Consider the following 26,251-nt stretch of genomic DNA (forward strand, 5'->3'; position numbering starts at 1 on the left):
CTGTTTTCTACATCCCTCCTCTCTTGAACAGGGGTCTTAAATCTGTCTTCCCAAACTGCCTGGATCTTCTCTGAACCAATAGAATGTGTTTACTATCTCCACGGACACTTCTTTTCTGACCATAGGATGTTGCCCATCAGGTCCAAAGGGCTTCCGGCATTTAATTCAAATAGCTCCCCCTATACCTGTCACAAGCTTTGTGTTCCTTCTTGCCTTTCATCTTTTGACTTTCAAATATGAGTAAGATGTTTTTCCAGTTTTTGCAGTGTTAGACACGAAATACCCGTTCAATGTTCTAACCATATCCTTGTTTCTAATTGTTAATTCTCCACCCATATTGTCTCATGGAACATTGTTCACTTGAAATATCAACCCAGTAACACTCTCATCACGCTGCTACCTGAGCTATTGACGGACTGATGCAGACAATTGGCTGTTAGCTGAGGAATGCCTATTACAAGGGGACAATTCATATTCTGTCCACACTTGCTCTTTCCAATACTTAACAAAACATTTTGAACAAAATTAATTCGATAGATTTAATGGCATGAAGATTTTAATTCAGAGATTATGGCAATGAGGTATTTTATCTACTTAAGCAAGATAAAAATGCAAAAGATGACAGCATTTGATTGAGGAGGATAATATGTACATTGTCCTTTTAACCAAATAATTTAGCAAAATTAACTCGGAAGAATTTGGAGCATTGTCCATTCCCTGTCTAAGCCCATTGGTTTTGCTCCATTAGGTTGCCCATCATGAAGCTCTCTGTGTGTCTGGGCTGTGTGGTGATGTCTATTCTGGCTGGAGCCTCAGGCCACATCTTTAATTCGACACTGGCTGAAGACTGGAGGAATTGGAAATTAGAGTATGAGAAGCAGTACACTGAGGTAAAAGGAGAATTTGCTCTGGTACAAAATCTATTCCAAAAGTTCAGTTCGCTCAGAAGAGGAAGTGATTCTGTAGTCTAAGTTATTGAAATTTCTTAGTTGGAGATAAAGTGGGAGAGGACCATTCTCTTTTGGCTGGAACAGATAAGTGAAATGAAATTAGAAACATATCGATCCTGAAATTCCTATGGGCATCCTCCCAGTCTCTAACTTCAGTAAAGGACTGATGAAACTCACAATCAAAGAGCATGGACTTGTGGTGTCTCAGTTTACTCGGATCCACTTGAGTTACCATGGAAACCACAATTACACCTCAAGAACATTCAAACTTATTCTAATGAATATGTCGACAATGTCAATGTTTGCACCAATCAGAACACGTCCAAAATTATGATTAAAATAGTGGAGTAAAGTATCTAAAATGTAAAACTTATGAGTGACATTTTTCCTCTATTATCCAACTCTGTCTCCAGATTATTTGTCCAAGAACAGAGATGTTGGACTGATTGATAAGGGCCACTGTATTTCCCACCTGGCCACATCCCTTGCTCAAAAGCTGTAGATAGTGATGACACCCAGGATAACAATAGCTTTCAGCTTCATGTTCTGAAAAAAATCAAAATGATTTTTTTTCTGGAGATCTCGCGTGTACAAGTTGATTCATCTGGGATCTATTAGATGCTAGTTATTGTGAAAGTGGCCATCATAGACCGGAGGTGAGCTTTTTGCCCCACTAGAACTGGAAGTTCAAACTAAGAGAACTATCAGACAAACAGGGATTGGTGTCTCTCATTGCACTGGGGGTGCCAGAGGGAGTGATGGTCACGGCTGGTACTGCAATCGGGAGTTGAGGCCTGAGCTGTGATGCAATGGAACTTGGGAAACGTTCAGGGTGAGGAAGATGGGGTTAACGTTTAGGAGGCTGTGCCAGGAGGACAACTTGGAGGGTGACCCATTGAGAGAGACCTCCAATCAGTCTAAGGGGGCCTGTTAATTAGAGATAACTTTCTGCCCACCATCAGTCTTCTGGATTGGCAGGTTGGAGTGGGCCTCTCCTGCACCAAGGTGATGAGATTCCAAATTGGATATGAAGTGGAATTGGCCCCAGTCACCCTACTGCTGCAGGGACCATGCAATGTCAGCATCACAGCTGGAGTAACTGTGCCTGGGTTGAGGTATAAGGACAGGCCACCGGCTGGATCATTTGCCACCCACCTTCAAACCCATCACTGAGGGGGCATTAAACCGGACCCTCAGATCCATCTGTTTATTCCTCCAATTGCAATGTCACTAAGACAGTGATACAAGATCAAATGGGTTTTGCTGTCTGAATGAGTGGGGAGAGGAGAGGAGAGGAAGTGACTGACTGCTACTTTTCAGATCTGATCGGGAGGATTGAAACACAATTGCAAAATGTTATTTCGGGTTTCTCAAAGGGGCTATTGAAGCTACTGTATAAATTTATGAATGAAAGATGCTGCAGCCTGATTGGCTTAATGTCTTTATTCAGGATGAAGAGATCTACAGGAGAATGGTCTGGGAAGACAATATGAGATACATCAAACAACACAACCTGGAGCATTCGATGGGGAAACACACATTTACTGTGGGAATGAACCAGTTTGGAGATCTGGTGTGTACAAGACATTTCATCTGAGATCTGTTCAATGCCAGTCATTGTGAAATTGTGAAACTGGTGTAAGGTTATAACAAGAAGCAGGAGCAGGAGTTGGCCACTTAGTCCCTCAAGCTGACTCTACCATTCAGTATATTCAACGACTGACTGGATTGTGATCTTACTCCATTTTCCTGATTCCTTCTTCCCCACTCCACGCTTCCATTACCCGGAACTTCACTGTAAATCAAAAATCCATCTCTCTCCAAATCGAATATATTCAGTGACTCCAGCCTCCATGTCTCTCTCTCTCTCTTTCTCATGCACACTTTCTTTCTCAATGGAGTAGTTCTGTATGTAGAGTTAAGCCTTGTCTATTGACACCACACACATACACTCTGCACATTTCTTCAAAATTCACACCTACATGTTTACCAGAACCACACATGTGGCCAGAACAAGGGTTTGTTGTCAATTTGTGAATTAGCTGCAATCAAATCAACATGATAAATAAATAACACATGGGAGCGAGGCCTGAGGCTTGGCAGGGCTGTCTGCAAGAGACAAATGGTAATCAGAGAGCAGGGAGCTGTGTTAGGAGAGAGACAGAGAGAGAGAGAGAGAGAGAGAGAGAGAGAAAGGGGCTGTGCTGGGGCAAAAAGAGCAATGATCAGGAAGAGAGAGGGAGTTGTGAAAGGAAGAGAGAAATGACACTACAAGGGGTAAGGGGAGGTGTCTGTGAAGGGATAGAAAGGGGGAATGCTATGAGGGGAAAGAGAGAGGGGTCTGTGAGGGGAAGGGGAGGGGGCAGCGAGGGGGAAGAGAAAGAGGGGTCTGTGAGGGAGTAGAGGAGAGGGGACTGTGATAGCGAAGGGGAAGGGGAGAGGGTCCTGTGATGGGGAAGGGGAGAGGGAGGTCGTGGTCTACTCCATCCATATCATTGTCCATTCTCTGCCTTCTCTACGCAAATCTCCCAACATTGTGCTCGCTCTTCCATGTCATCCCTCATCCTCTCCCCACTCCCTTCATTCAATGCCCCATCACTCCACCACTTGATCCCTCATTCATTCACACAATCCCACTCTCCGCTATTACTTCCATCATTTCCTTATCCCTCCCCTCACTGATATGATACGCCCCTATCACACCCCCAATCCTTCCTTCCCTCCCCCACACTTTCCCTGTTCAATCCCTCCCCCACACCATTCCCACTCACTTTCTCCCCCATGTGCAGCCCGCACTCCCTCACTCCCTCTCTCTTCTCATTCTCTCACCCTCACTCCTTCCTTGCTGCTTCCCCTACACTCTCACCGTTCGCTCCTTCCCACACTCCTTCCCCAACTTCCACCCTAGTCCCTCTACCACACTTGCTTACTTCCCCCTCCACTCCACACTGCCCACTTTCCTGAACTCCCCCACACAGTCCCTCCCTCCTGCACTCTCTGCCCCACTCCTTTCCTCCCCTCAACCTCTTCCCACTTGCTCTACCCCACCCTACACTCCCTCCCCAACCTTCACTTTTTGCCACACTCCTTCTCCTAATAACACCCCAATCCCTCCCCACTCCTGCTCAATTCCCCCCTCCCTGCCTGTCTGTTTCACAATCTTCCCCTGTCCCTTGTTCCACATTCTCCCTCATTCTCTCACTCCTTGCTTGCCCTGTCTGCCCACTTTGCCCCATTCTTCATTCTCCACACCTTCCCTTTTGCATACTCCCTTCCACTCCAGCCACCCCCTCTTTCTCACTATTCCCGCTCTCCTGTTTCCTCTTTCCCTCCTTAATTTTGTTTCCGATTGCACACTTCTGAATGTGTCCTGTTGTTTCTCAGGTGATGCCACTGGAATTCTACATGTTGCATGTGTCCTGACCTCACATGTACAAATTTGGCATGGGCAAAAATACTGGCCAAGTACATTTCTGCATTTCTGAGCATCGCAGTTGCAAACAGTGTCAGCAGAGACTGCTTTAGACTTATAGAATCTTGCATTGCTTCTCTATGCTTTACATTTCAAACCAATTTCGAAATAACCTTTGCCAACTCTGATTTCATACCTTTGTATGTGACTTTACTTTATCCCACATTTCTGACCCTCAAACAGAATGTGAAATTACTTCACTGAATGAGATGTGATATGGTTTGTGATTTTTAACAAAGAATCTCAGCTTCTTTGCAAATGTATGTTTCACAAAAGTGACTCTGCCTTCCAATTTACATCCATTTTCATCCTGTTTGCGCTTGTCAAACAGCCAATTCCATGGCCTGGGCCATTGCCCATATATCTGCAGTAATTTCCAAATATTAAGCATGGGACAGGTTCACCTACACCTAACCAAGAGACAATTTTTAAATGATGGGATATTGCTGACAGTAGTCAATACACCAGCCTCATGAGTCTCTCCCTGACCCTCACCTCACACAGTAAAGACAAAAAGCCATCATTTGGATTAATGGTAGTTCAGAGTTCTGAGAAAACTCAGTGAAAAATTCATGAAAAACAAATTGCACTGTGGGAGTGAAATAAATTGAAAAGCGAAATGTCAGATCTGAGTACAAAATGGTGCCTTTCAGCTCTGTGAGGTTATCAACCCTCCTCCTGCACGTTGTCTATTCATAGGTACTGTTTTCATTCGCGAGACTTCTTGTATTTGACTTTCTAGACCAATGAAGAGTTTAATGAACTCATGAATGGATTCCTCCAAGTTGAAGTTGATAACTCGACTGAAGAGGAAGTTGATGAAGAAGATGATACTGAAGATGATGATGAAGACTTTGAAGAGAATGATGAGGAATTGCGGGGTGCAACGGTTGACTGGCGTAGAAAGGGTCTGGTTACTCCCGTGAAAAACCAGGTAACAATCAGCAGGAATCCTCCTTGTGATTGTGAATTGTCAAAATTAAGCTATGAACAATGTCGACCTGTGGTGTGCCTGTCGGTGCCGAGAAAGAGGGCTGCGCTTCCGCTTTAGATCCTATTTACCCAGAATGCACCATTGCTGGGTGCCATTGACTGCACACAACTGGCTGTGTAATGGCCCCCTTTATTCCTCACCAACAATGTGGTTTAACTTCCCTCTCAGACGAATATTGACCCCTGCAACAGTCCATCATTTCCATCTTCCACAGCAGCATTCTCATTTCTTAGAGTCACATTGCTTGTTTGATGTCAATGTTTGTCCATTTCTTTCCCCTTGGTTTAAGGCTTATTAAGGAGGAGGTTGAGATTGTCAAATTTCACAAATTATTCCTACGGCCCACAGAGACACTAAATCAGAATTGTATTTCACACTGGATCACAGGCAGTGGTTTATCACCGTGTGCCTGACTCCATCCTTCATCTCTCTTGAAAAAAATTCTGCAGTCAATGTTCTCCAAACGCCAAGGGTTCAGGCAGTGCCCTCCGAATCCTGGTACACAGACACTCACTGACCCCGTGTGATTCTGTGAAAATTCATCAAACAGACTCATAATATCAGTGTGAGGCTGTACTCCACCTGAAAGGAGATGGAAAAAGGATTTTATTTTTACATCAGAATAATTTAATGTGATTGTATTTCTGTCATTGCCAGAGACGATGTGGTTCAGGCTGGGCTTTCAGTGCAGCTGGGGCCATCGAAGGACAGTGGGCAAAGAAACAAAAAAAATTGATCTCTCTAAGTGAACAAAACCTGGTTGATTGTGATTGGCGAAGCCATGGATGTCGTGGTGGATGGATGACAAGTGCCTTTCACTATGTGATGCGAAATAAAGGCATCAACTCAGCTGCAACCTACATATACAGAGCACGGGTAACTCACTTTTCAGTGTGTTTTAAATTCACCAGCTACAAAATGCTTACAGCATTCATGGTGTTACACAGTGGAGCCTTGTAATGATCTCCGAAATCCCCATTCAACACCTCTTGCTCTCAGGCAATGTGAATGAAGAGTTATGGGTATTTGCATTCCTGTGTATTGCTGCTCACCATTTTGTGAGCCAGGATGTTGATGTGACAGTCAGCTAAATCATCAGATCATTCAGCATGTTCTGTACTTGATCTGGGGAATGCACACCACCCAGTACAACAGTTACTGCAGAAACACCATGATGGACAGGACTGAAGTGTTCGAATTACAGGAAATTACTTTAGTCTGTCTGCATCTCTCACGTGCCCCGACAAGCTGTTTATTCATTCAAATATAAGTTGCAACTTTACACAAAAAAAGAAATAATTTAAGTTTAGGATATTTATTCAGAATTGACTTGCAAACTATTTTCTAGACCACTCTAAGTGCAAATCTAGTTGCTTCGCAAGAGCGGTGTAAATACTTTTGGAATGGCATTTAAGCTGCAAATTGCTGCTTCGACATTTTGAATATGGGGTGTAATTAAGACATAACTTACTTTGAATCTGTTCTGAAGTGAATATTTGTGTGAACTGCCTTTTGTGCTGATGTTGTTTCTCCAGCAGCCACTGTTTTTTTCTATTATTGGTCCCTCCACGTCACAGATGTCCCTCCGTACTGGATGTCATTGTGATCAGCCTCTTGCAAGTAACGCCCAGCTACTTGTCTCAATGTCACACAGATTCAGCTCGCTCTCCAGTGCATCTTTCAAATCTTCCACCAGCGGCTCCAGACTCTCATGTTGAAGCTCTTTGTAAATGGCACCAATGTGTGTGTTTCATCCAGCAGAGTTGTGGTTTCTGAGTTCTGAGGAAGGGTCACCAGACCTCAAACGTTAACTCTGAATTCTCTTCACAGATGCTGCCTGACCTGCTAAGCATTTCCAGCAACTTCTGTTTTTGTTTCTGATTTACAGCATCCGTAGTTCTTTTGGCTTTTATTGGGATTGTTTCAACACTGTTCGATTTTCCTTTGAGGTAGCATGAGGAGCCAGGGCTGTGTAAGTTGGCAGGTTCAGGAAAAACGTGAAATGTCACATTGCGTAGGTAGATGGGTTGCCCAGAGGAAATGTAGGAGAGGGAGGAGGGTAATGCAGGAGTCTCCTGTGGCTATCTCCATCTCAAACAAGTTGTTCAGGGGAGATGGACTTTCAGGTGAATGCAGCATTGGCAGACAGGTTTCTGGTGCCACTCTAATGTAACAACAGGTGCATCAGGTTTCAAGCAATTGATTACGACAGAGAACTCTCTCCTCAGAGGCGCACACAGACATTTCTGCGGCCAACAACGAGGCATCAGAATGTTGTGTTGCATCCCTGGTGCCAGGGCAAGGATGTCTCCGAAAGAGTACAGAATATTGTCAAAGGGGAGAGGGGCCAGCAGGAGGTCATTGTACACATTGGAGCCAATGACATAGGAACAGAAAAGGTTGAGGTCTTGAAGATAGAATATAGGAAATTAGACAGGAATTTAAAAAGCAGATTTTCAAGGACAGTAATATCGAGATAAGTCCTGGTGCCAATTGCTAGTGAGAGTAGGACTAGGGTGATAGAGCAGTTGAATGCATGGCTAAGAAAGTGGTGCAGGGGAGAAGGATTTATATTGTTGGATTATTGAAATTACTTCTGGGTTCGAAGTGGCCTGTTTAAGAAGGATGGTTTGCACGTGGCTTGGAAGGGAACTAATATACTGGCAGGGAGAATTGCTGGACCTATATGCGAGGATTTAAACTAGTAAGGCGGGGTGGAGCGAGGGTGGTAACCCAGAGAGATAGTGAGGAAACAGATTGAGATCAGTCTGAGGCTACTGCAGTTGTGAAAAGGACCAAGTCAAACAATCAAGGCAGGCAGGAGCAAAGCAGAAAATGAGGTAGGGCTGATAAATTAATCTGCATTTATGTCAATGCAAGAGGCCTGACAGGTAAGGCAGATGAAGTCAGGGCATGGTTGAGAACATGGGACGGGGATACCATAGCTACGAGAGAGGTGTAGCTCAGGGATGGACAGGGCTGGCAGCTGAATGTTCCAGGTACAAAAGGAAGAACGGAAATAGAACCAAGGAAGGAGGGAAAATGACATTGTTGATTAGGGATAACATTCCTGCTGCAGTTAGGGAGGATATTCTGGGGAGTGCATCCAGTAGAGTTATTTGGGAGGAACTGGGAAATATGAAAGGGATGATCACATTATTGGAATTGTACTATTGAACCCCCACAACCCTTCCCATAGTTAGTGGAAATTAAGAAGTAAATTTGCAAGGAGATTTTAGTTATCCAGGAGAATAATAGGGTGGTAATGGGAGGGGATTTTAACTTTCCAAACATTGACTGGGACTGCCCTGGTGTTGAGCACTTAGATGGAGAGGATTTTGTTCAGCATGTATCAGAAAACTGTCTTATTCAGTATGTGCATGTACCTGCTGGAGAAGGAGCAAAACTTGACCTTCTCTTGGGAAATAAGGCAGGGCAAGTTACTGAGTGATCAGTGGAGGAGCACTTGGGGCCAGTGATCAAAATTCTACTCATTTTGAAATGGTGATGGAACAGGATAGACCTGGTCTAAAAGTTAAAATTCGAAATTAGTGCAAGTCCGATTTTGATGGCATTCAACAAGAACTATGAGAAATTGATTGGATATTCGCAGGTAAAGAGAGAGTTGAAAAATGGGAAGCATTCAAAAATGAGATAACAAGAGCTCAGAGACAGCATGTAATAGTAAGAACTGCTGATGCTGGAGTCAAAGATAGCATAGTGCGAAGCTGGAGGACCACAGCTGGTCAGGCAGCATCAGAGGAGCAGGAAAGCTATTGTTTCATTTCCGGACCCTTCTTCAGAAAGAAGAAGGGCCCCAACCCGAAACATCAGCTTTCCTGCTCCCCTGATGCTGTCTGGCCTACTGTGTTCCTCCAGCTCCACACTGTGTTAGCCCAGAGGCAATATGTTCCTGTTAGGGTGAACGGTACCAGTATGCATAAGGAATGCTGGAAGACTAAAGAAATTGAGGTTCTGGTCAAGAAAAAGAAGGAAGCATCCATCAGGTATGGACAGCAGAGGTCGAGAGAATCCCAAGAAGAGGAGAAAGGCGATAGGAGTCTCCTCAAGAGGGAAATCAGGAGGGCAAAAAGGGACAAGTGATGTCATTGGCAAATAGGGTTGAGGAGAATCCAAAGGGATTCTACAAATACATTAAGGACAAAAGAGTAACTAGGGAGAGAATAGGGCTCCTTAAAGCTCAGCAAGGAGGCCAATGTGTGGAATTGCAGGAAATGGGGGAGATACTAAACAAGTGTTTTTGCATCAGTTTTTACTGCGGAGCAGGTTATGGAAACTGGAGAACTTGGGAGTGTAAGTGGTGATATCTTGAAAAGTGTCCATATTTGAAAGAAGGATGTACTGGCTGTCTTAGGTTGCATAAAGGTGGATAAATGCCTTGGACCTGATCTGGTGTACCCGAAATGCCATTGAATCCCTACCATATGGAAACAAGCCATTCAGCCCAGCATGTCCATACCAACTCTCCAAAGAGCATCCCACCCGGGTTCAGCCCCCTAACCTGTAACCCAGCATTTCCCATGGTTAATTCCCAAGCCTACATATCTCTGGATAATACAGACAATTTAGCATGGCCAATCCTCCTAAATGGCACATCTTTGGACTGTGGGAGGAAACCAGACCATCCAGAGGAAACCCATGCAGACATGGGGAAAATGTGCAAACTCCGCACAGAGTCTCTCAAAACTGGAAGTGAACCCAGGTCCCTTGTGCTGTTGTGCAGCAGTGCTGAGCCACCATGCCATAGAAGTTGGTGGGACACTGGACGAGTGGTTGTTGGGCCCCTTGCTGAGATATTTGCATCATCATTGCCATGGATGATGTGTCAGAAGACTGGAGGTGGTCTAATGTGGTTTCATTATTGAAGAAAGGTGGCAAGGAAAGATCAGGGAACTATGGACTGGCGAGCCTGTCATCAGTGATGGACAACTGGTTGGAGGGGATTCTGAGGGTCAGGATTTATGTGTATTTGTAAAGGCAAGGACTGATCAGGGATAGCCAACATGGCTTTGTGCATGGGAAATCATGTCTGACTGGCTTGATTGAGGCTTTTGACAAAGTGATGAAGAATCTAGATGAAGGCAGAGAGGTGGACGTGGTCAACATAGACTTCAGTGAGGAGTTTGACAAGGTTCTGCCTGGTAAATTGGTTAACACGATTCGATCACATGGAATACAGGGAGAACTAACCATTTGGATGCATAATTAGTTCTGAGGTAGAAACAGAGAGTGATGGGGAAATGTTGCTTTTCGGACTGGAGGCCTGTGACCAGCAGTGTGCCACAAGGACTGGTGCTGGGTCCGTTGCTTCTCATCATTTATACAAATTAGTTGGATGTGACATAGTACATTTGTAAATGACACCAAAATTGGAGCGTAGTGGTCAACCAAAACCGTTATCTCGAGGAAAACAGGACCTTGATCAGATAGGCTGATGGGCCAAGACAGATGGAGTTTAATTTAGATAAATGTGAGGTGCCGTATATTGTCAAGACAAATCAGAACAGAATGTATGAACGTAATGTTGAGGCGTGTTGCCAAACAAAGAGACCTTGGAGTGCAGTTTCATAGCTCCTTGAACGTGGAGTTGCAGATAGGATATTGAAGAAGAGACATTTGGTACTCTTGCCTTGATTGGTCAATGCATTCAATACCGTTGTTGGGAGGTCATGTTGCAGCTGTACAAGACATTGTTTAGGCCACTTTCAAAATACTGCGCCCCCCCCAGCTATAGAAAATATGTCATGAAACTTGAAAGGGCTCTGAAAGGCTTTACAAGGGTGATGCCAGGGTTGGAGGCTTTAAGAGATTGGGTGAAGATGAATAGGCTGGGGTTATTTTCCCTGAAGCATCGGAAGCTGAGGGGTGACCTTATAGAGGTTTATAAAATCACAAGGGGCATGGATAGAGTGATTAGTCAAAGTTTTTTTTTACCCAAGGGTAGGCAGCCTAAAACGAGCAGGCTTGGGTTTAAGGTGAGAGGGGAAAGATTTAAAAGAGACCTAAGGGGCAACTTTTTCACACAGAGAGTGGTGCATATATTGAATGAACTGCCAGAGGAAGTGGTGGAGGCTGGTACAATTACAACATTTAAAAGGCATGTGGATGGGAATATGAACAGGAAGTATTCAGAAGGACATGGACCAAATGCTGGCAAATAGGACGAGATTAATTTAGGATATCTGTTTGGCATGAATGAGTTGGGCCGAAGGGTCTGTTTCCATTCTGTACATCTCTTTGACTCTATAAAACACAAGCAAGTCTGCACAATATTTCTTCTGATGATGGTTTCCAATCTGCATGAGCAGTAAACTCACTGTAGGAGGGGGAATTAAATCCCACCTGCCCCTGCCGATGTTTCTGAAACTGCACCCATTGCAGCATTGATGAAAAGGTAACTGAGGGCCTCATTGTCCAAAATCTTCACACTAACAGACAAAAGGCATATTCTGCAAAATTCACCACATTTGTAAGGTCCCATTTTCATTTAAACGTGAAAATGATGGTCGTGCCTTTGATGATCAAAATGGTCCATAGTTTCCAAGATCCAAGAGGCTGTTAAAGATCCTGAAAAGATAACACTGGTGCTTTAATGCATATCACATGATCAAAATGAGTTTCATTTTAACATTTTCTTGAACACTTAGTGAGGAAGATGCAGATTTCGGAAAAACATATGTTGCTGCCAGAATCAGAGGATACAGACGTGTTCAAAGAAGAGAAAGAGATTTAGCAAGAGCAGCGAAAAGGGTGGGACCAATAGCTGTCGCAATTCACGCAGGGCGAAGGTCCTTCCATCTTTATAGATGAGGTAAGAAACAGAAGCTGTGGTTCAATTGGATTATCAACTATTCTTTATAAATATTGAAAATCACACATCCATGCACACTTCTACACAATTATTTTATGAATGCTTTTCAATGTTTACCATGGAAGTGACCATACACATTCCCCTTGTTCATGTTTACCTCTACCCCGTGCTACATGTTGTCTGGCGCCGTCAGACTCCATGGAGTTAAAATGGGAACAGAATGAGAGAACCAATGGATTGTCTTTCTTATAGCATGTCATGCTTCAACTGATCTGAGATAAGTTGGAGAATGAGGCCTTCAGACCCGCAGGTGATGTGCTTTGATGTGGTAATGAGACCAAGAGCTTCTCTTTTAAAAGTATCCTGATATTGAAGCCAGAAGACAGCACTCTGTGCTCATGTTCTTTCCTGGTACAAACAACGTATCTCACCTCCCTGATTCTGTCGGCTTCTGGCTTGTGATCGGTAATTTGCAGATTTTCTGACACTGGAATTATTTTGGGAATGTGAAATGAAGAAGGCAGTAGATGGGTATTTCAGGGCAAAACAATCTCTGCATTTGTTAAATACAAAAAGATAAGTACAACACAAGAAAAAGGCAAATGTAATAAAAACAGTGCAACTAAAACAATTATACAGAAGACAATAGCTAAATACATGATCAAATTAAACACAGGTGAAACACTATTCGAAGCTAAAAAAACAATTTTACTTACAGACACTTTAATCAGGTCTCCCACCATTGGGGTTCCCTGCACTGTGACAACCCATCTCCCCCTCCCTGCTAGCTAGGTTGGAAACTTTGGGCTCTCAGGAGTTTCAACTCACCGCTGGGGAAAAACATGATTTGGAAGTATTGCTGGCCATTCCCGCTTGCCATACCCAGTGCCTCAATGAAGACTTTAGATGGTGTAGGCCTTCAGTCTGGCTTGAGTCCACTGATGCAGTACAATGTGCTTTAGGATTTATCAGGTAAGTACTTGGCTTTTCTTACTTTGTGGTGGTTTCTGCAATCTGGTTTTCACCTCAGATGTGCCTGTGGCCTTGCGGTGTCAGTCCAGTCGGTGGTTTTTGGAGGTTGTCGGTTGCTGTTGGTTTGCCTGGTACAGAACAGACCTGTGTCAGTAGGTTTCGGAATTCCTGCCAGGATTCCTTTTCTGGAGATAGCGGTGCAGATAGCTTTCAGGGTGGTCGCTATTTTCAGGTGAGATTGGGGCTTGCAATTACACTAATTACATGCCTCTTATCTTCGTGTTAAATCTGTGCTTGCTTTGTGTTACTGATGTTCCCTTTCAGGTAGCTGGCTTCCTGATAGTTAAGAGTTTGTGCGAGTGTATTTTGATTAATGTTGAAGCCCACTATCTCTGTGAATGGATATTGATTTCAGTTGAAAGTCTGGTATCTGCAGAAGCCCCATTCAGTCTGTGCTGGGTGGCGTTAGGTCTGCCTGATTGTTCTTTTAGAGTCGAGGTGTGAATTGGATTTTCGGGCTGAACAATGGCTCCATGCAGCTGCCTCTGTAGAACATAGAACTGGGCTGTCCACGATGTTGAGCCAAACATGACGCCAAATGAAACTAATCCTTTCTGCCTGCCTTTGGTCCATGTCCCTCCATTCCTTGCATATTCATGTGCTTATCTAAAAATCCCGCAAATGCCCCTCTCGTATCTGCCTCCAACGCCACCCTGGCAGTGTGTTCCACACTCCTACCTCTCTGTGTAAGAAGACTTGCCCGTCATGTATCCTTTGCATTTTCCTCTTCTAACCTGAAATGCATCCTGCCGAGTATTAGACGTTCCAACTCTGGGAAGAGGATTCTGACTGTCAATCCTCTCCATGTATCTCGTCATTTTATAAACTTCTATCAGATCTCCCCTCAGCCCCTGACGCCCCAGAGAAAACAATAGGAGATTTTCTAGTCTCTCCTTATAACTCATACCCTCTAATCCGGGCAGCATCCTGGTAAACCTCTTCTGTACCCTTTCCAAAGTCTCCACATCCTTCCTATAATGTGGCGACCAGAACTGAATGCAGTGCTCGAAATGAGACCTAACCAAAGTCTCATAAAACAGTGACACGTCACCATGATTCCTGCACTCAATCCTCCGACCAATGAAGCTCAGCATGCCTTATGCCTTCTTTATCACCCTATCTACTTGTGTACTTTAGGGAGCAATGGAGTGAAACTCCAAGATCCTTCTCCACATCAGTACTGTTCAGAGTCCTGCCACTAACTGTACACCTTTCCTTAACATTTGGTCTCCCAAAATGTAGCACCTCACTCTTACCCGGATTGAACTCCATCTGCCATTTCTCAACCAGTATCAGAAACTGATCTATATCTCGCTGAATCCATTGACAACTTTCTACACTATTCACAACTCCACTGATCTTTGTAATGCCTGAAAACGTACTAACCCACCCATCTGCATTGTTATTCAAGTCATTTCTCTACATCATAAACAGCAGAGGTCCCAGTATACATCCCTGTAGAACACCATAGTCATGGACTTCCAGTGTGAAAACCATGCTTCCATCACTTCTATGGTCAAGTCAATTCTGAACCCAAATCACTGTGAATCCCATGCACTTTAATCTTCTGGAAGAACCTACCATGAGGATCTTTATCAAAAGCCTTACTAAAACCCATGTAAATCTACCATCATTGATCACCTTCGTCACCTCCTTGAAAAATTCAATCAAGTTCCTGAGACATGACCTGCCCCACAGAAAGCTATGCTGACTGTCCCTAATTAGGTTATGCTTTACCAAATGGGCATAAATCCTATCCCTGAGGATTCACTCCAATAGCTTCCCAACCACCAATGTGAGACTCACCAGCCTGTAATTTCCTGAATTATTTCTATTTTTCTTCTTGAACAGAGGAACATGAGCTACTTCTGGGACCTCTCCCAGGGATTAGCGAGGAGACAAAGATCTTGGTCAAGGCCCCTGCGATCTCCTGTCTTGTCTCTCTCAATAACCTGGGGTAGAAATCATTGGTCTCTGGGAATTAATCCACTTTGGTGCTCTCCATGAGACCCAGCATAACTTCTTTCTTGATCTCAAAATGAGCCAGCATTTTCGCATGCTCCACAGCATCCTTATTATCCTCGATATCCTTCTCCTGGGTGAATGCCAATCCAAAGTACACATTTAGGATTTCATCCACATTCTCTGCCTCCAAGCACAAGTCCTCTCCTTTATCATTGAGTGCTTCTAGCTCCTCCCTTGTTATCCTCTTGTTTTTAATGTATCTATACAATGCCTTGGGATTCTCTTTAATTCTACTTGCCAAAGTCATTTCATGGCCCATTCTTGTTCACCAATTCCTTGCTTGAGTACTTTCCTGCTTTCCCTGTGTTCCTCATGGGCCCAAGTAAATTCACAACCTCACTTGTTATCAAAGGGCCCCTTACCTTGCCATCCTTGAACTCCCTTCCTTACTGGAATATGCTGGTCCTGAACTGTCCCCAACAGGTCTTTAAATAGTTTCCACATGTCAAATGTGGACTTGCTGGATAACAGCTCCACCCAATTAACACTTCCTAGCACCTGCCCAATGGTGACATAATGTGTCCTCTTCCCAATTAAGTACCTTCCCGCAAAGTCCTTACTTATCCTTGCTCATGGCTTTCATAAAACTGAAGGAATTGTAATCACTGTTTCCAAAAAGTTCTCCCACTGAAAGGCCAGTCGGTTGACCAGGCTCATTAACCAAAACAAGGTCCAGTTTGACCCCTTCTCGAGTTGGACTATCCACATACCATCTCAAGGAACCCTCTGGGATGTACTTAACAACTTCTGCTCCAACCAAGCCCCTTGCTCTCAGGGAGACCCAATCAATATTGGGACATTACTCACCCAGTGGGACAGCCCTGTTGCTATGGCATCTTTCCATAATCTGCTTACATCCTTATTTCTCAATGTCCCAGTGGCTGTTGGAGGGCCCTATAGCATAATCTTATCAGAGTGATTGCATTCATCTTGTTTTTGAGATCTACTCATATTGCCTCAGTGGATAAGTCCTCCAGCATGTCCTTTCTGAGCGCTGATGAAACATTCTCCCTGATTCGTAATGCGACTCTTCTACCTCCTTTACCTTCCTATCTCATCCAAAACAACAAAACTGCAGACACTGAGCAGCCAATCCTGTCCCTCTTTCAATCAAGTTTCTGTGATGGCCACAACGTCATAGTCCAATGTACTGAATCAGGCTCTAAGCTCATCTGCCTTCCCTATTGTACTCTTTGAACTGAAATAAACACGGTTCAGCCCGTTGATACCATCGTGTTCATTTACGCACCTCTACCTGTCTTTTCTTTCTGATATACTGATCTTAACATCTACCTTTCCCTCAATCCCCCCACTTGCTGACCTGCTGCTCTTCTCCCCGGCCCGTTGGCACTCGAGTTTAAACTGTCCTGAGTAGCACTAGCAAACTGCCCTGTGAGGATATAGGAGCAACCCCTCCCTCTTGCACCGGTCTCCCCTGCCCCAGAAGAGGTCCCAATGATCCAAGAACCTGAAATCCTGTCCCCTGCTCTAGCTCCTTAGCCATACATTCATCTGCCCTATCTTTCCAATTCTTGCCTCACTAGCACATGGCGCTGGTAGTGACCCAGAGATTACTACCCTTGAGGTCCTACTCTTCAGCCCCTTTCCTAACTCCCTGTACTTATTCTGCAGAACCTCATCCCCTTTTTCTACCGATGTTCCTGGTACCAATGTGCACCACAAACACTGGCTGCTCGTCCTTCCCCTTAATAATTTCATGCAACTGCTCAGCGACGTCCTGGGCCATCCTGGAATCTTGGAAGTGGCCATAGAAACGCCTGTCTGTGCTCTTAACTAACAAGCCTCCTACCACTTTGGTCACTTCAATCTTGCCTGACCCGGTGCCTGTGTATCTTTCCCAGAGCAGAGCCCAGCTGCCTTTTAACTTTCAAAAGTTGTTGAAAAGTCCACGATTTTGGTCCAGTATTTCAGTTGGTCGGGATTTTCGCTCAATCCTGCAATTTGGCAGTGGGCATGAAGTCTGCTCCAATCTGGAAAGATCAGCCCCACAATCAGCTTCACAGTCACTGATTGCTATCCCTGGCCTACTCTGAGGATGCAGTGCTGCGTCCGACAGATGGCAAAGTTCTGTGAGCAGCATCTTTAGGAAGAGAAGATGATACACTCACTGTTCCTGGGTTAGGTGGAAAGAGGAGAAATTCTCCTGGAATTCCCTAGCCCTCTTGCTGAGAGCCCCCACCGATCCAGCCGACCCCACCTCACCACCAGCAGTTTCTCTTCTTTTCTCAATCTCCTCTCATGTGGCAGCTCAAGAGGAATTGCAAAATTGTGGCCAACAGGAGGGCAGTTACCTGCTCAGATCTTCTCCATGTGCAGGACCATTGTCTCTCGGCTTCACCAACTTTAACCAACACGGCAAATCTATTAAGCACTCCCACAACATAACACAGAGGAAAGATTGCTCAGCAACAAACTGCAAAATGGATAGTGATCCCTCAAAATAGTACAGTGTGGAGTTCCTTTCGAAACACATCTGTGTGTGCACATGTGTGTGTGTGTGTGTGTGTGTGTGTGTGTGTGTGTGTGTGTGTGTGTGTGTGTGTGTGTGTGTGTGTGTGTGTGTGTGTGTATGTCTGGTTAAGAGAATGTTTTCACTCACATGGCATCCAACTGACATTCCACACTGACAGAGAACATGATTGGTGCCTGCCCCTGACTCCCAGACCCTCCCCGAGATGTGACATGTTTTCGTCAAGTGGAAGGAGGGAGGGTGTGTATAGAAGAAAAGGAAAGGTCTGTGAGGGGGCAGAAGAAAGAAGATGAAGTGACAAAAGGGTTGACAGAGCAGGGGCAGTGAGATTGGACATGGGTTATTTGAAGGAGTAAAAGATGTGTTTCGAGGAGCTGTGAATAGCAGAGGGAGGGAGAAAAGTTGATAATGTGACAAAATGTGACAAAAAGAAAAGGAAACAAGGTTCTGACAGAAAGAGTGTTTACCAGAAGAGGTTGCAGAGGAAAACATGACTTAGAGTAAATATCTGTGGGAAAGGGATAAAAATTAAACTGCAGGTGCAGTCAGCGTCTAAACCATGCAGTGCTGCTGGTGGGATTTGGAAGAGAAAGGGGAATGAATTATTGGCTTGTTAAAAACAGGTATGGACTTCATTTTTTGACTTTATTCATTCACAGGATGAGGGCATTATGGTGGTTAGCATTTATTGCCCATCCCTAATTGCCCAGAGGGCAGCTAAGAGTCAACCACATTGCTGTGGGTCTGGAGTCACATGTAAGCCAGACCACGTAAGGATGGCAATTTCCTTTCCTAAAGGGCATTCGTGAACCAGATGGGTTTTTATGAGAATCGACAATGGATTCACAGTCATCATTAGATTCTTAATTCCAGATATTTATTGAATTCAAACTCCACCATCTTCCGTGGTGGGATTTGAACCCACGTCCCCAGAATGTTATCCGGGTCTCTGGATTAACAGTCTAGTGATACGCTCTTTGATTGGAAGAATAGGTTCACCGACTATTTTCTAAATGAACAAAGGTTTCAGAATTCTGCAGCACAAAGGGACTCGGGACTGAGTCCTAGTTCAAGATTCCCTGAAGGTTAACCTCTGTCTTCAGTTGGTGTCTCGAAGGCAATGCAATATTGGCATTCGGTTAAAGAGGGTTAGAACGCAAGAGGAGTGATATAGTGCTGAAGCTGTACAAGGCTCTGGTCAGGCCACATTCAGAATAGTGTGAGGAGTTTTGGGCCCCATATCTAACAAAAGATGTGCCAGTGTTGGAGGGGTTTCAAATGACGTTTGCATGAATGATCCCAGGGGTGAAGTCCTTGTCATATAAGAAACGATTGAAGAGTCTGGGTCTGCACAATGATAGAGTTTAAAAGAATGAGAGGAGATCTCACTGAAGCTTACAGGATACTGTGAGGTCTGGATAGAATGGACATGGAAAAGGTGTTTCCTCTTGGAGGAGAGACGAAAAGCCAGGAACAGAGCCACAGAGTAAAGGGACAACACTTTAGAAACAAAATGAGGATGAATTTCTTCAGGAAGAGGGTGGTGAATCTGTGGAATTCCTTGCTGCGGAAGCTGTGAAGGCCAGGCCATTGAGTATATTTATGACGGAGGTAGGTAGGTTCTTGATTCATAAGGTGATCAAGGGTTATAGGGATAAGGAGGGAGAATGGATTGAGAAACATTTCAGCCATGATCAAACAGTGGACCAGACTTGATGGGGTGAATATTCTGCAGCACTCAAGATGTTAAAAATTAGAGATCCTTTCAGATAGTCATTAATAAATCCAATCAAAACCTCAGGAGGAACCTCCTTACTTTGAGGAGGGTGGTATTGGAGAAACTGTTACAGCAAGGAGTGGGTGAGCTGAATAATACAGATACATTGAAGTGGAAGGTGGATACACACGCGAGGGTGAAGGAACAGAAGAGATATTGACAGGGTTACAGGAACGGAGCTGGGATGAGACTCCTACAGACATTTGCCAATGACACAGAGTGAATTCCCTGTCTCCCTGTGTATCTGTTTAACCAACATGAAACACTGATTATCTCGATGCGAGGGATTAACAGCAGAGCTATCTCCGATGATATCAGGGTTGGAGGGGATGGTAACAGGATTGGGTGAGGTGGGCTTCCTCAGCGTTGGATTGGTTGGTAGATTGTTTGAATAAGGAAGTGCTGCTCACTGAGTAACACCCACTCCCAGCTCACTACCTCTGAGTCAGAATCTCACCATTCAAGTCCTGCCCCATTACCTGTTGACATTAAAAGGAATGTTCATGACACAATCAAACAGGGTGATAATCCTCTTGACAATCTTTACACATGCCCCCACTATTCCTCAAATTATAAATGTGGGTCAACAAGGATTGGGAAACCTACATCCACCATCACCATTCACTTATAGGGTCTCCCCTAAGCCCCACATTGAAGTTTGGATTGAATCCACACTCACCGTGCAGACCAGCACTTTCAGTCTGATGTCACAAGGAAGTGCTTCCAAGCACTGAATCTCACTTCATATTTCATAACCTTTACTGCAGTACCCTCGTTGTATTCAGCTATCTGGTTCAAATAACTCACGTGTTGAACAGAATCTAACCCCTCTCAATCATTTCAGCAAATCCCAGAGTAAAACAAACTCAGTTCTCCAAACCTGTCTCCATAACAGAAGTTTGATTTCAACACATCATTTTCTTTTCTTATTTTCAGCTGGGGAAGGTCATGGGGTGACCGCGGTTATATCAAAATGGCTAAGGATCGACAGAATAACTGTGGAATTGCCAATTATGCAGTTTATCCAATTGTGTGAGGAGGGAGGTGTTAAACAAGAGCTTCATTGAACTCCACTTGAAAAAACGATGGGAACATTTCTGCTGATGCTGACTCCTTCAACAGTATCGCTTTAACTCCCTGCTGCAGTTCAACAAGTTAAATAATGACAGCTTCTGCGTATTTCTATAGTTTTACATAACGGTCACTGTCAGCGTGTGTTTGATACATGTAACCATAGTAATATCTCCAGCTTGTGTACAGACAATGACCTGAATGTACTGTTGATGTCGATCAATATAATAAACATTGCCAGCAATCACTTTGAGAGTCGGTTTATTCAAAGGAACAATTTCATAATGCTTTTCCACGGATGGGAAACAGGTACAATGGGCCACCCGGCTTCCTTCTGCACTGCAATTATTGTGTGACTGTGTGAATTGTTTAATTTAATTCGGAATGATGTTCTTAAAATGATGTGTACAAACAGAAAAAATGTTACAGAATTGGCTGTTTTATGACACAAGTATAATTAATAGCTACCACTGAGGTATTTAAAGTTTAATTTAATAGTACTCACCCCAAAACTCTCCTTAAGAAATTAGAGAATGAAAGGCACTGTGACTGTGTGTTGGTAGTATTCACAAAAATTAATTACTTAAATGCACAATTGAGGTAAATAGCACCGATTTCATTGCCATTACAGAGGCATGACTACAAGGTGACCAAGATTAGCCACTGAAGATCCATTCCATTTACAAATATACAGAAAATGCCTTAATCTTACCCAGGTCACAACCCAGTGAAATTAAAGACGGTCCCATTCATGATTCAAGTGTATTCTCCCAGCGATTCTATGACTCTTATAATGGGAGTGTACTTCACATCGAAGTAAGCCATTCATGAAAAGAGGGTGCTGTTCATAAACATCCCAGATTCAAAATTGTGTTGTGTAATGAATAAAAGTTTTGGAAAAATTTGAGAATAATCAGAAGTGCTCCAGAGCTTTGTGCCATGCAAATGTTACAGCTTGTTTTCCAAAATATAAAGACAAGCCTGGAGTCTTGACAGCAATCTGCGCTGAAGTTCAACCCTTCTGTTGCGAGAGCCCTGCACATATGAAAAACTTTGAGGATAAACATCTTTCAATAATTACCATTTTGAAATTTTTGGACTATTTAGGTAAAGTTGATGGAAAGATATATCAGAGCAATGACTTAAGTAGTTCAGATTGATGGGAAACCTCTCTGGCTATGTTTGCAGGTTTCTTTGATGGGGTCTCTGGTGAGTAATATATCATTGTAGATAGATGGGGTCTCATAGACTCCAAATGGTCACACTTTACAACAGGACAATATAGGTACATACGGTACAATCCCTCAATGTAAGTTGAAGTTCTCAATTCATACTGGGAAGGTCAACATTTCTGGAAGGTAAAGCAGGGGATATTTAAATATGCTGCACAGTTTCATAATAAGTTGCTCGCTTTCAGTCTCAGTGCAATCAGGTGATAAATCAGGTGTTGACTTTCCAACTGGTGAGGACAAACACTGCCTGGAACATCACTTCAGTTTCCCTCCCTGGGCCCTGCCCTGGTTTAATCACAGTTTCCCACTCACCGCAAGCAAAAAACAGAAAGGTGAGCTGGATCGGGTCTAGGCCCAAAACGTCAGCCTTCCTGCTCCTCTGATGCTTCTTGGCCTGCTGTGTTCACCCAGTTCTACACCTTGTTATCTCATCTCCTGGTTTGTCTGTTTGACAACAGCACTGTGTCAATTCACAAATTATGTTTCACAGTGTTGTTATGATCCTCACTGCTTTTATGATTGGATGAGTTAAATACCAGGGATAAATCTGGCTTAATAGCTCACAGTTTTATTTTTAATTTAACATTATTATCTTTTTATGAAACTTAAGCACATTTGGTTTTGACAATAAAGCACAATTTTATTACATCTCCTGCCAAACCTAGCACTTTGCAGTTACTCAATGTCCTGACAAACTTTCCAAACTGTATAGAATCAGAGAAGCCCCACAGTGTGGAAGCCTGCCTTTTGGTTTCAAAAGTCCACACTGACCCACAAAGTACCCTCTCCAGATCCATTCCCCAAACATCTAACCACCGAACATGACAGGCAATTTAGCATGACCAATTCACCTAGCTTGTACATCTTTGGACTGTGGGAGGAAACTGGAGTACCCAGAGGAAACCCACGCAGACACGGGGAGAACATGCAAGCTCCACGCAAACAGGCACCTGAGGGTGGAATCGACCCCAGACCCCTGGTCCTGTGAGGTAGCAGTGCTAACCATGAGCCACCATGCTGCCCCCCAAAAATCTAAATTGACCCTTGCAGGTTCAACTTAAATGCTTCTTTTCACTGATTTTCCTGTGAGATGTGAAGTATTTTCCTTGAGTATTCACACGATTGAGAGATTACACTTCCTCATGTTTTAAATAAGCAGCAGCATCCAAAACCAAATACATCTGATCTGGAAGTTTTCACAGACTGAAATCTTTACAGTCAGGCAATGTATTCTCTTAACTGCTCTGCTAAACCTTCTTTTCCGGGGAAGATTATATTTGCGTCTGACTTCAGTTAACTCTCCTTTGATCTGAACCCAAAAATGTTTGAACTGAGTTCCAAAACACTTGTTCATGCTTAATTTATTTTTGCTCACTCACAGGTCAAAAGCCTTGCAATGTAAACAAACATCCAATCGCACTCCAGATCGCCTCACAGTTCTCCGACACTGTGTTCAAATCATGGTTCCAGAAAGATGGACCTAATTGTTTTTTGAACCTCTTCACAAATGTAAACCAGCACCCATATGTGGAGAAAGTAAGAACTGCTGATGCTGGAGTCAGAAATAACACAGTGTGGAGCTGGAGGAACACAGCAGGCCATGCAGCATCAGAGGACCAGGAAAGCTGACGTTTCAGGTCAAGACCGTTCTTCAGAAATTCTGAAGAATTTGTCTTGTCATTTCTAGTCTAAGTTCTAAGATATGTGATGTTGGTCTCTTTAGCTTTGCTTCTTGCTTTTCTGATCTATGGTTGCACTGTGTACAGTTGTAAAGTCACTTTGTTTTCTTCATTTCTCTATTCTGTAACTAAGAATTGCATCTGGGTAATCTATACCGAGGATTGTTTCATATGTTGGTAACATTGTTACATTGCAACTAATCTTGTAACTGAGGAAGCTATGCCTAGGTACTTTTGTACCAAAAGTGGTGCTGTTCGTGGAGAGTTATAAACTTTTCATTCTACTCATTTGACTACAAGTGACAATAAAGCTGATTCATTCATTCAGATGGTATCTACATATAAATCACACATCTTTGATCATGTGGTGAACAGACTAGCATGTGATCTTCTATATGCCATGGAATGGCATACACAAGTGAACAGGGGCACAGCCCAAGGCCTCTGTGATGCCAATAGAAGTGACTCCAGTTCATTCAGGCATGTACCCATTCCTTTGCATCCTTACCAGCATGTTGTGCCCTCTTGTGGACACTGCAGAAATTAGCATTATCTGGAGAGAGACAATGACTGACAGAGACTCAAGATTCACCAGAACTAAAGCGAGTTTGTAGGTTTACAAACTGTGATGTAGGCTATACAGTAGATTGTTCTTGGACTGAAACTGGGCATGGTATCACAAGGAAGTTTGAGTGTGCAATTTGGAACATTATCAGTGTTGAGTTTTACCAAGTTGGATATAAACATTTTATTTCAAATGTACAAATTGTACGCTACATGAGTCTTAAATCCGCTACAAAGAATTCAAAACAGCTTGTATACTTTGGGAAAATATCGACTCCTAGTCACTGAATAAAGAAGAATGTTATTTAAATCAACCACTCACACCACGTTCTCATGCCTGACTATTACCAATGTGGAAAAACAATTTCAATGAGGAAGCAGGTGATTCATTTTCAGGTAAAGAAGTTCTAAAACTGTAGGTGAACCCTCCTTAACTGTTCCTACACATCATCATGACAGCAAGAAATTTCACAACCTAACTTCAGCAAGGCGTTCAATCAGGTTCTCCACAATAGGCTATTGTACGAAATGCAGAGGAATGGAATTGTGGGAGATTTTGCAGTTTGGATCAGAAATTGGCTCGCTGAAAGAAGATAGAGGGTGGTAGTTGATGGGAAATGTTCATCCTGGAGACCAGTTATAGTGGTGTTCCGCAAGGGTCGGTGTTGGGTCCACTGCTGTTTGTCATTTTTATAAATGACCTGGATGAGGGCGTAGAAGGATGGGCTGGTAAATTTGCAGACGACACTAAGGTCGGTGGAGTTTGTGGATAGTGACGAAGGATGTTGTAGGTTGCAGAGAGACATAGATAAGCTGCAGAGCTGGGTTGAGAGGTGGCTAATGGAGTTTAATGCAGACAAGTGTGAGGTGATGCACTTTGGTAGGAGTAACCAGAAGGCAAAGTACAGGGCTAATGGGAAGATTCTTAGCAGTGTAGCGGAGCAGAGAGATCTCGGTGTCCATGTACACAGATTCTTGAAAGTTGCCACCCAGGTTGACAGGGCTGTTAAGAACGCATACAGTGTTTTAGCTTTTATTAATAGAGGGACCGAGTTCCGGAACCAAGAGGTTATGCTGAAGCTGTACAAAACTCTGGTGCGGCCGCACTTGGAGTATTGTGTACAGTTCTGGTCACCACATTATAAGAAGGATGTGGAAGCTTTGGAAAGGGTGCAGAGGAGATTTACTAGGATGTTGCCTGGTCTGGAAGGAAGGTCTTACGAGGAAAGGCCCCTTGAAAATGAATCGGACTTGAGGCTGTTTTCGTTCGAGAGAAGAAGGTTGCGAGGTGACTTAATTTTGAAACATATAAAATAATCAGAGGGTTAGATAGAGTGGATAGGGAGAGCCTTTTTCCTAGGATGGTGACGGCGAGCACGAGGGGGCATAGCTTTACATTGAGGGGTGAAAGATACAGGACAGGTGTCAGAGGTGGTTTCTTTACTCAGAGAGTAATAAGGGAATGGAACACTTTGCCTGCAAAGGTAGTAGATTTGCCGACTTCAGGTACATTTAAGTCGTCATTGGATAAGCATATGGATGTACATGGAATAGTGTAGGTTAGATGGGCTGGAGATCGGTATGACAGGTCGTCACAACATCGAGGGCCGAAGGGCCTGTACTGTGCTGTAATGTTCTATGTTTCACATTTAACAATCACAAATAGGATTCCTTCTCATTGTTATCTAGTTCTTCACTTCAGTCACCAAATCTCTTGCTTGCCAGTCAACCTTTGCATGTTTCAGATCATCATCACTTTCTTCATCTTTACTGGATTCATCTTCTTCAATCGAACTATCAGCTTCAAGTGGGAGGAATCCATCCATGAGTTCATTGACCTCTTCAGTGATCTAGAAAGTCAAAGACATGGAGACTCATTAATGAAATGATTGGCTTTGAATGGAGATCATGCAGGAGGAGTGTTGATAACCTCACAGAGCTGCATTCCACACATTCCGTAAGTTTAGCAAAACGGGACATCAAAGCAGCACTGACAGTCCATCCTCATGTGTAATGTTTGACTGAAATAAAGGGATGGAGAAAAATAACATGAATTCCTTATTCCACAGTTCAGTGTAAAGGTGAATGAAGAGCCTGAAGGTGATAAAGCATTCATCTCATGTATTGTACGA

General features: G+C 43.6%; 1 protein-coding gene across 1 annotated transcript; it reads left to right on the forward strand.

Moving 5' to 3' along the window:
* Nucleotides 1–758: 758 nt before the first annotated feature.
* On the forward strand, nucleotides 759–20,855 carry LOC132207545 (cathepsin K-like). Its single transcript, XM_059643500.1, has 14 exons — nucleotides 759–890; nucleotides 2,401–2,523; nucleotides 5,165–5,356; nucleotides 6,074–6,292; nucleotides 9,151–9,161; nucleotides 12,085–12,238; nucleotides 12,608–12,713; nucleotides 13,037–13,220; nucleotides 13,279–13,452; nucleotides 16,938–17,089; nucleotides 17,574–17,681; nucleotides 17,990–18,059; nucleotides 18,336–18,419; nucleotides 20,510–20,855. The coding sequence occupies exons 1-14, from the start codon at nucleotides 759–761 to the stop codon at nucleotides 20,607–20,609; spliced, it is 1,809 nt and encodes a 602-aa protein (XP_059499483.1). The 3' UTR covers nucleotides 20,610–20,855.
* Nucleotides 20,856–26,251: the final 5,396 nt, after the last annotated feature.

Source organism: Stegostoma tigrinum (genome assembly GCF_030684315.1).
Source record: "Stegostoma tigrinum isolate sSteTig4 chromosome 30 unlocalized genomic scaffold, sSteTig4.hap1 SUPER_30_unloc_1, whole genome shotgun sequence".
Taxonomy (NCBI): Eukaryota; Metazoa; Chordata; class Chondrichthyes; order Orectolobiformes; family Stegostomatidae; genus Stegostoma; species Stegostoma tigrinum.

Excerpts from the sequence above, each read along its gene's own strand:
- LOC132207545 (XM_059643500.1), top strand. The coding sequence starts at position 759 with ATGAAGCTCTCTGTGTGTCTGGGCTGTGTGGTGATGTCTATTCTGGCT. Across the intron at positions 12,714-13,036 it reads CGGCTTCTGGCTTGTGATCG|CTAGGTTGGAAACTTTGGGC; the intron begins GTAATTTGCAGA and ends CCTCCCTGCTAG. Across the intron at positions 18,060-18,335 it reads TGTATAGAAGAAAAGGAAAG|GTGCAGTCAGCGTCTAAACC; the intron begins GTCTGTGAGGGG and ends ATTAAACTGCAG.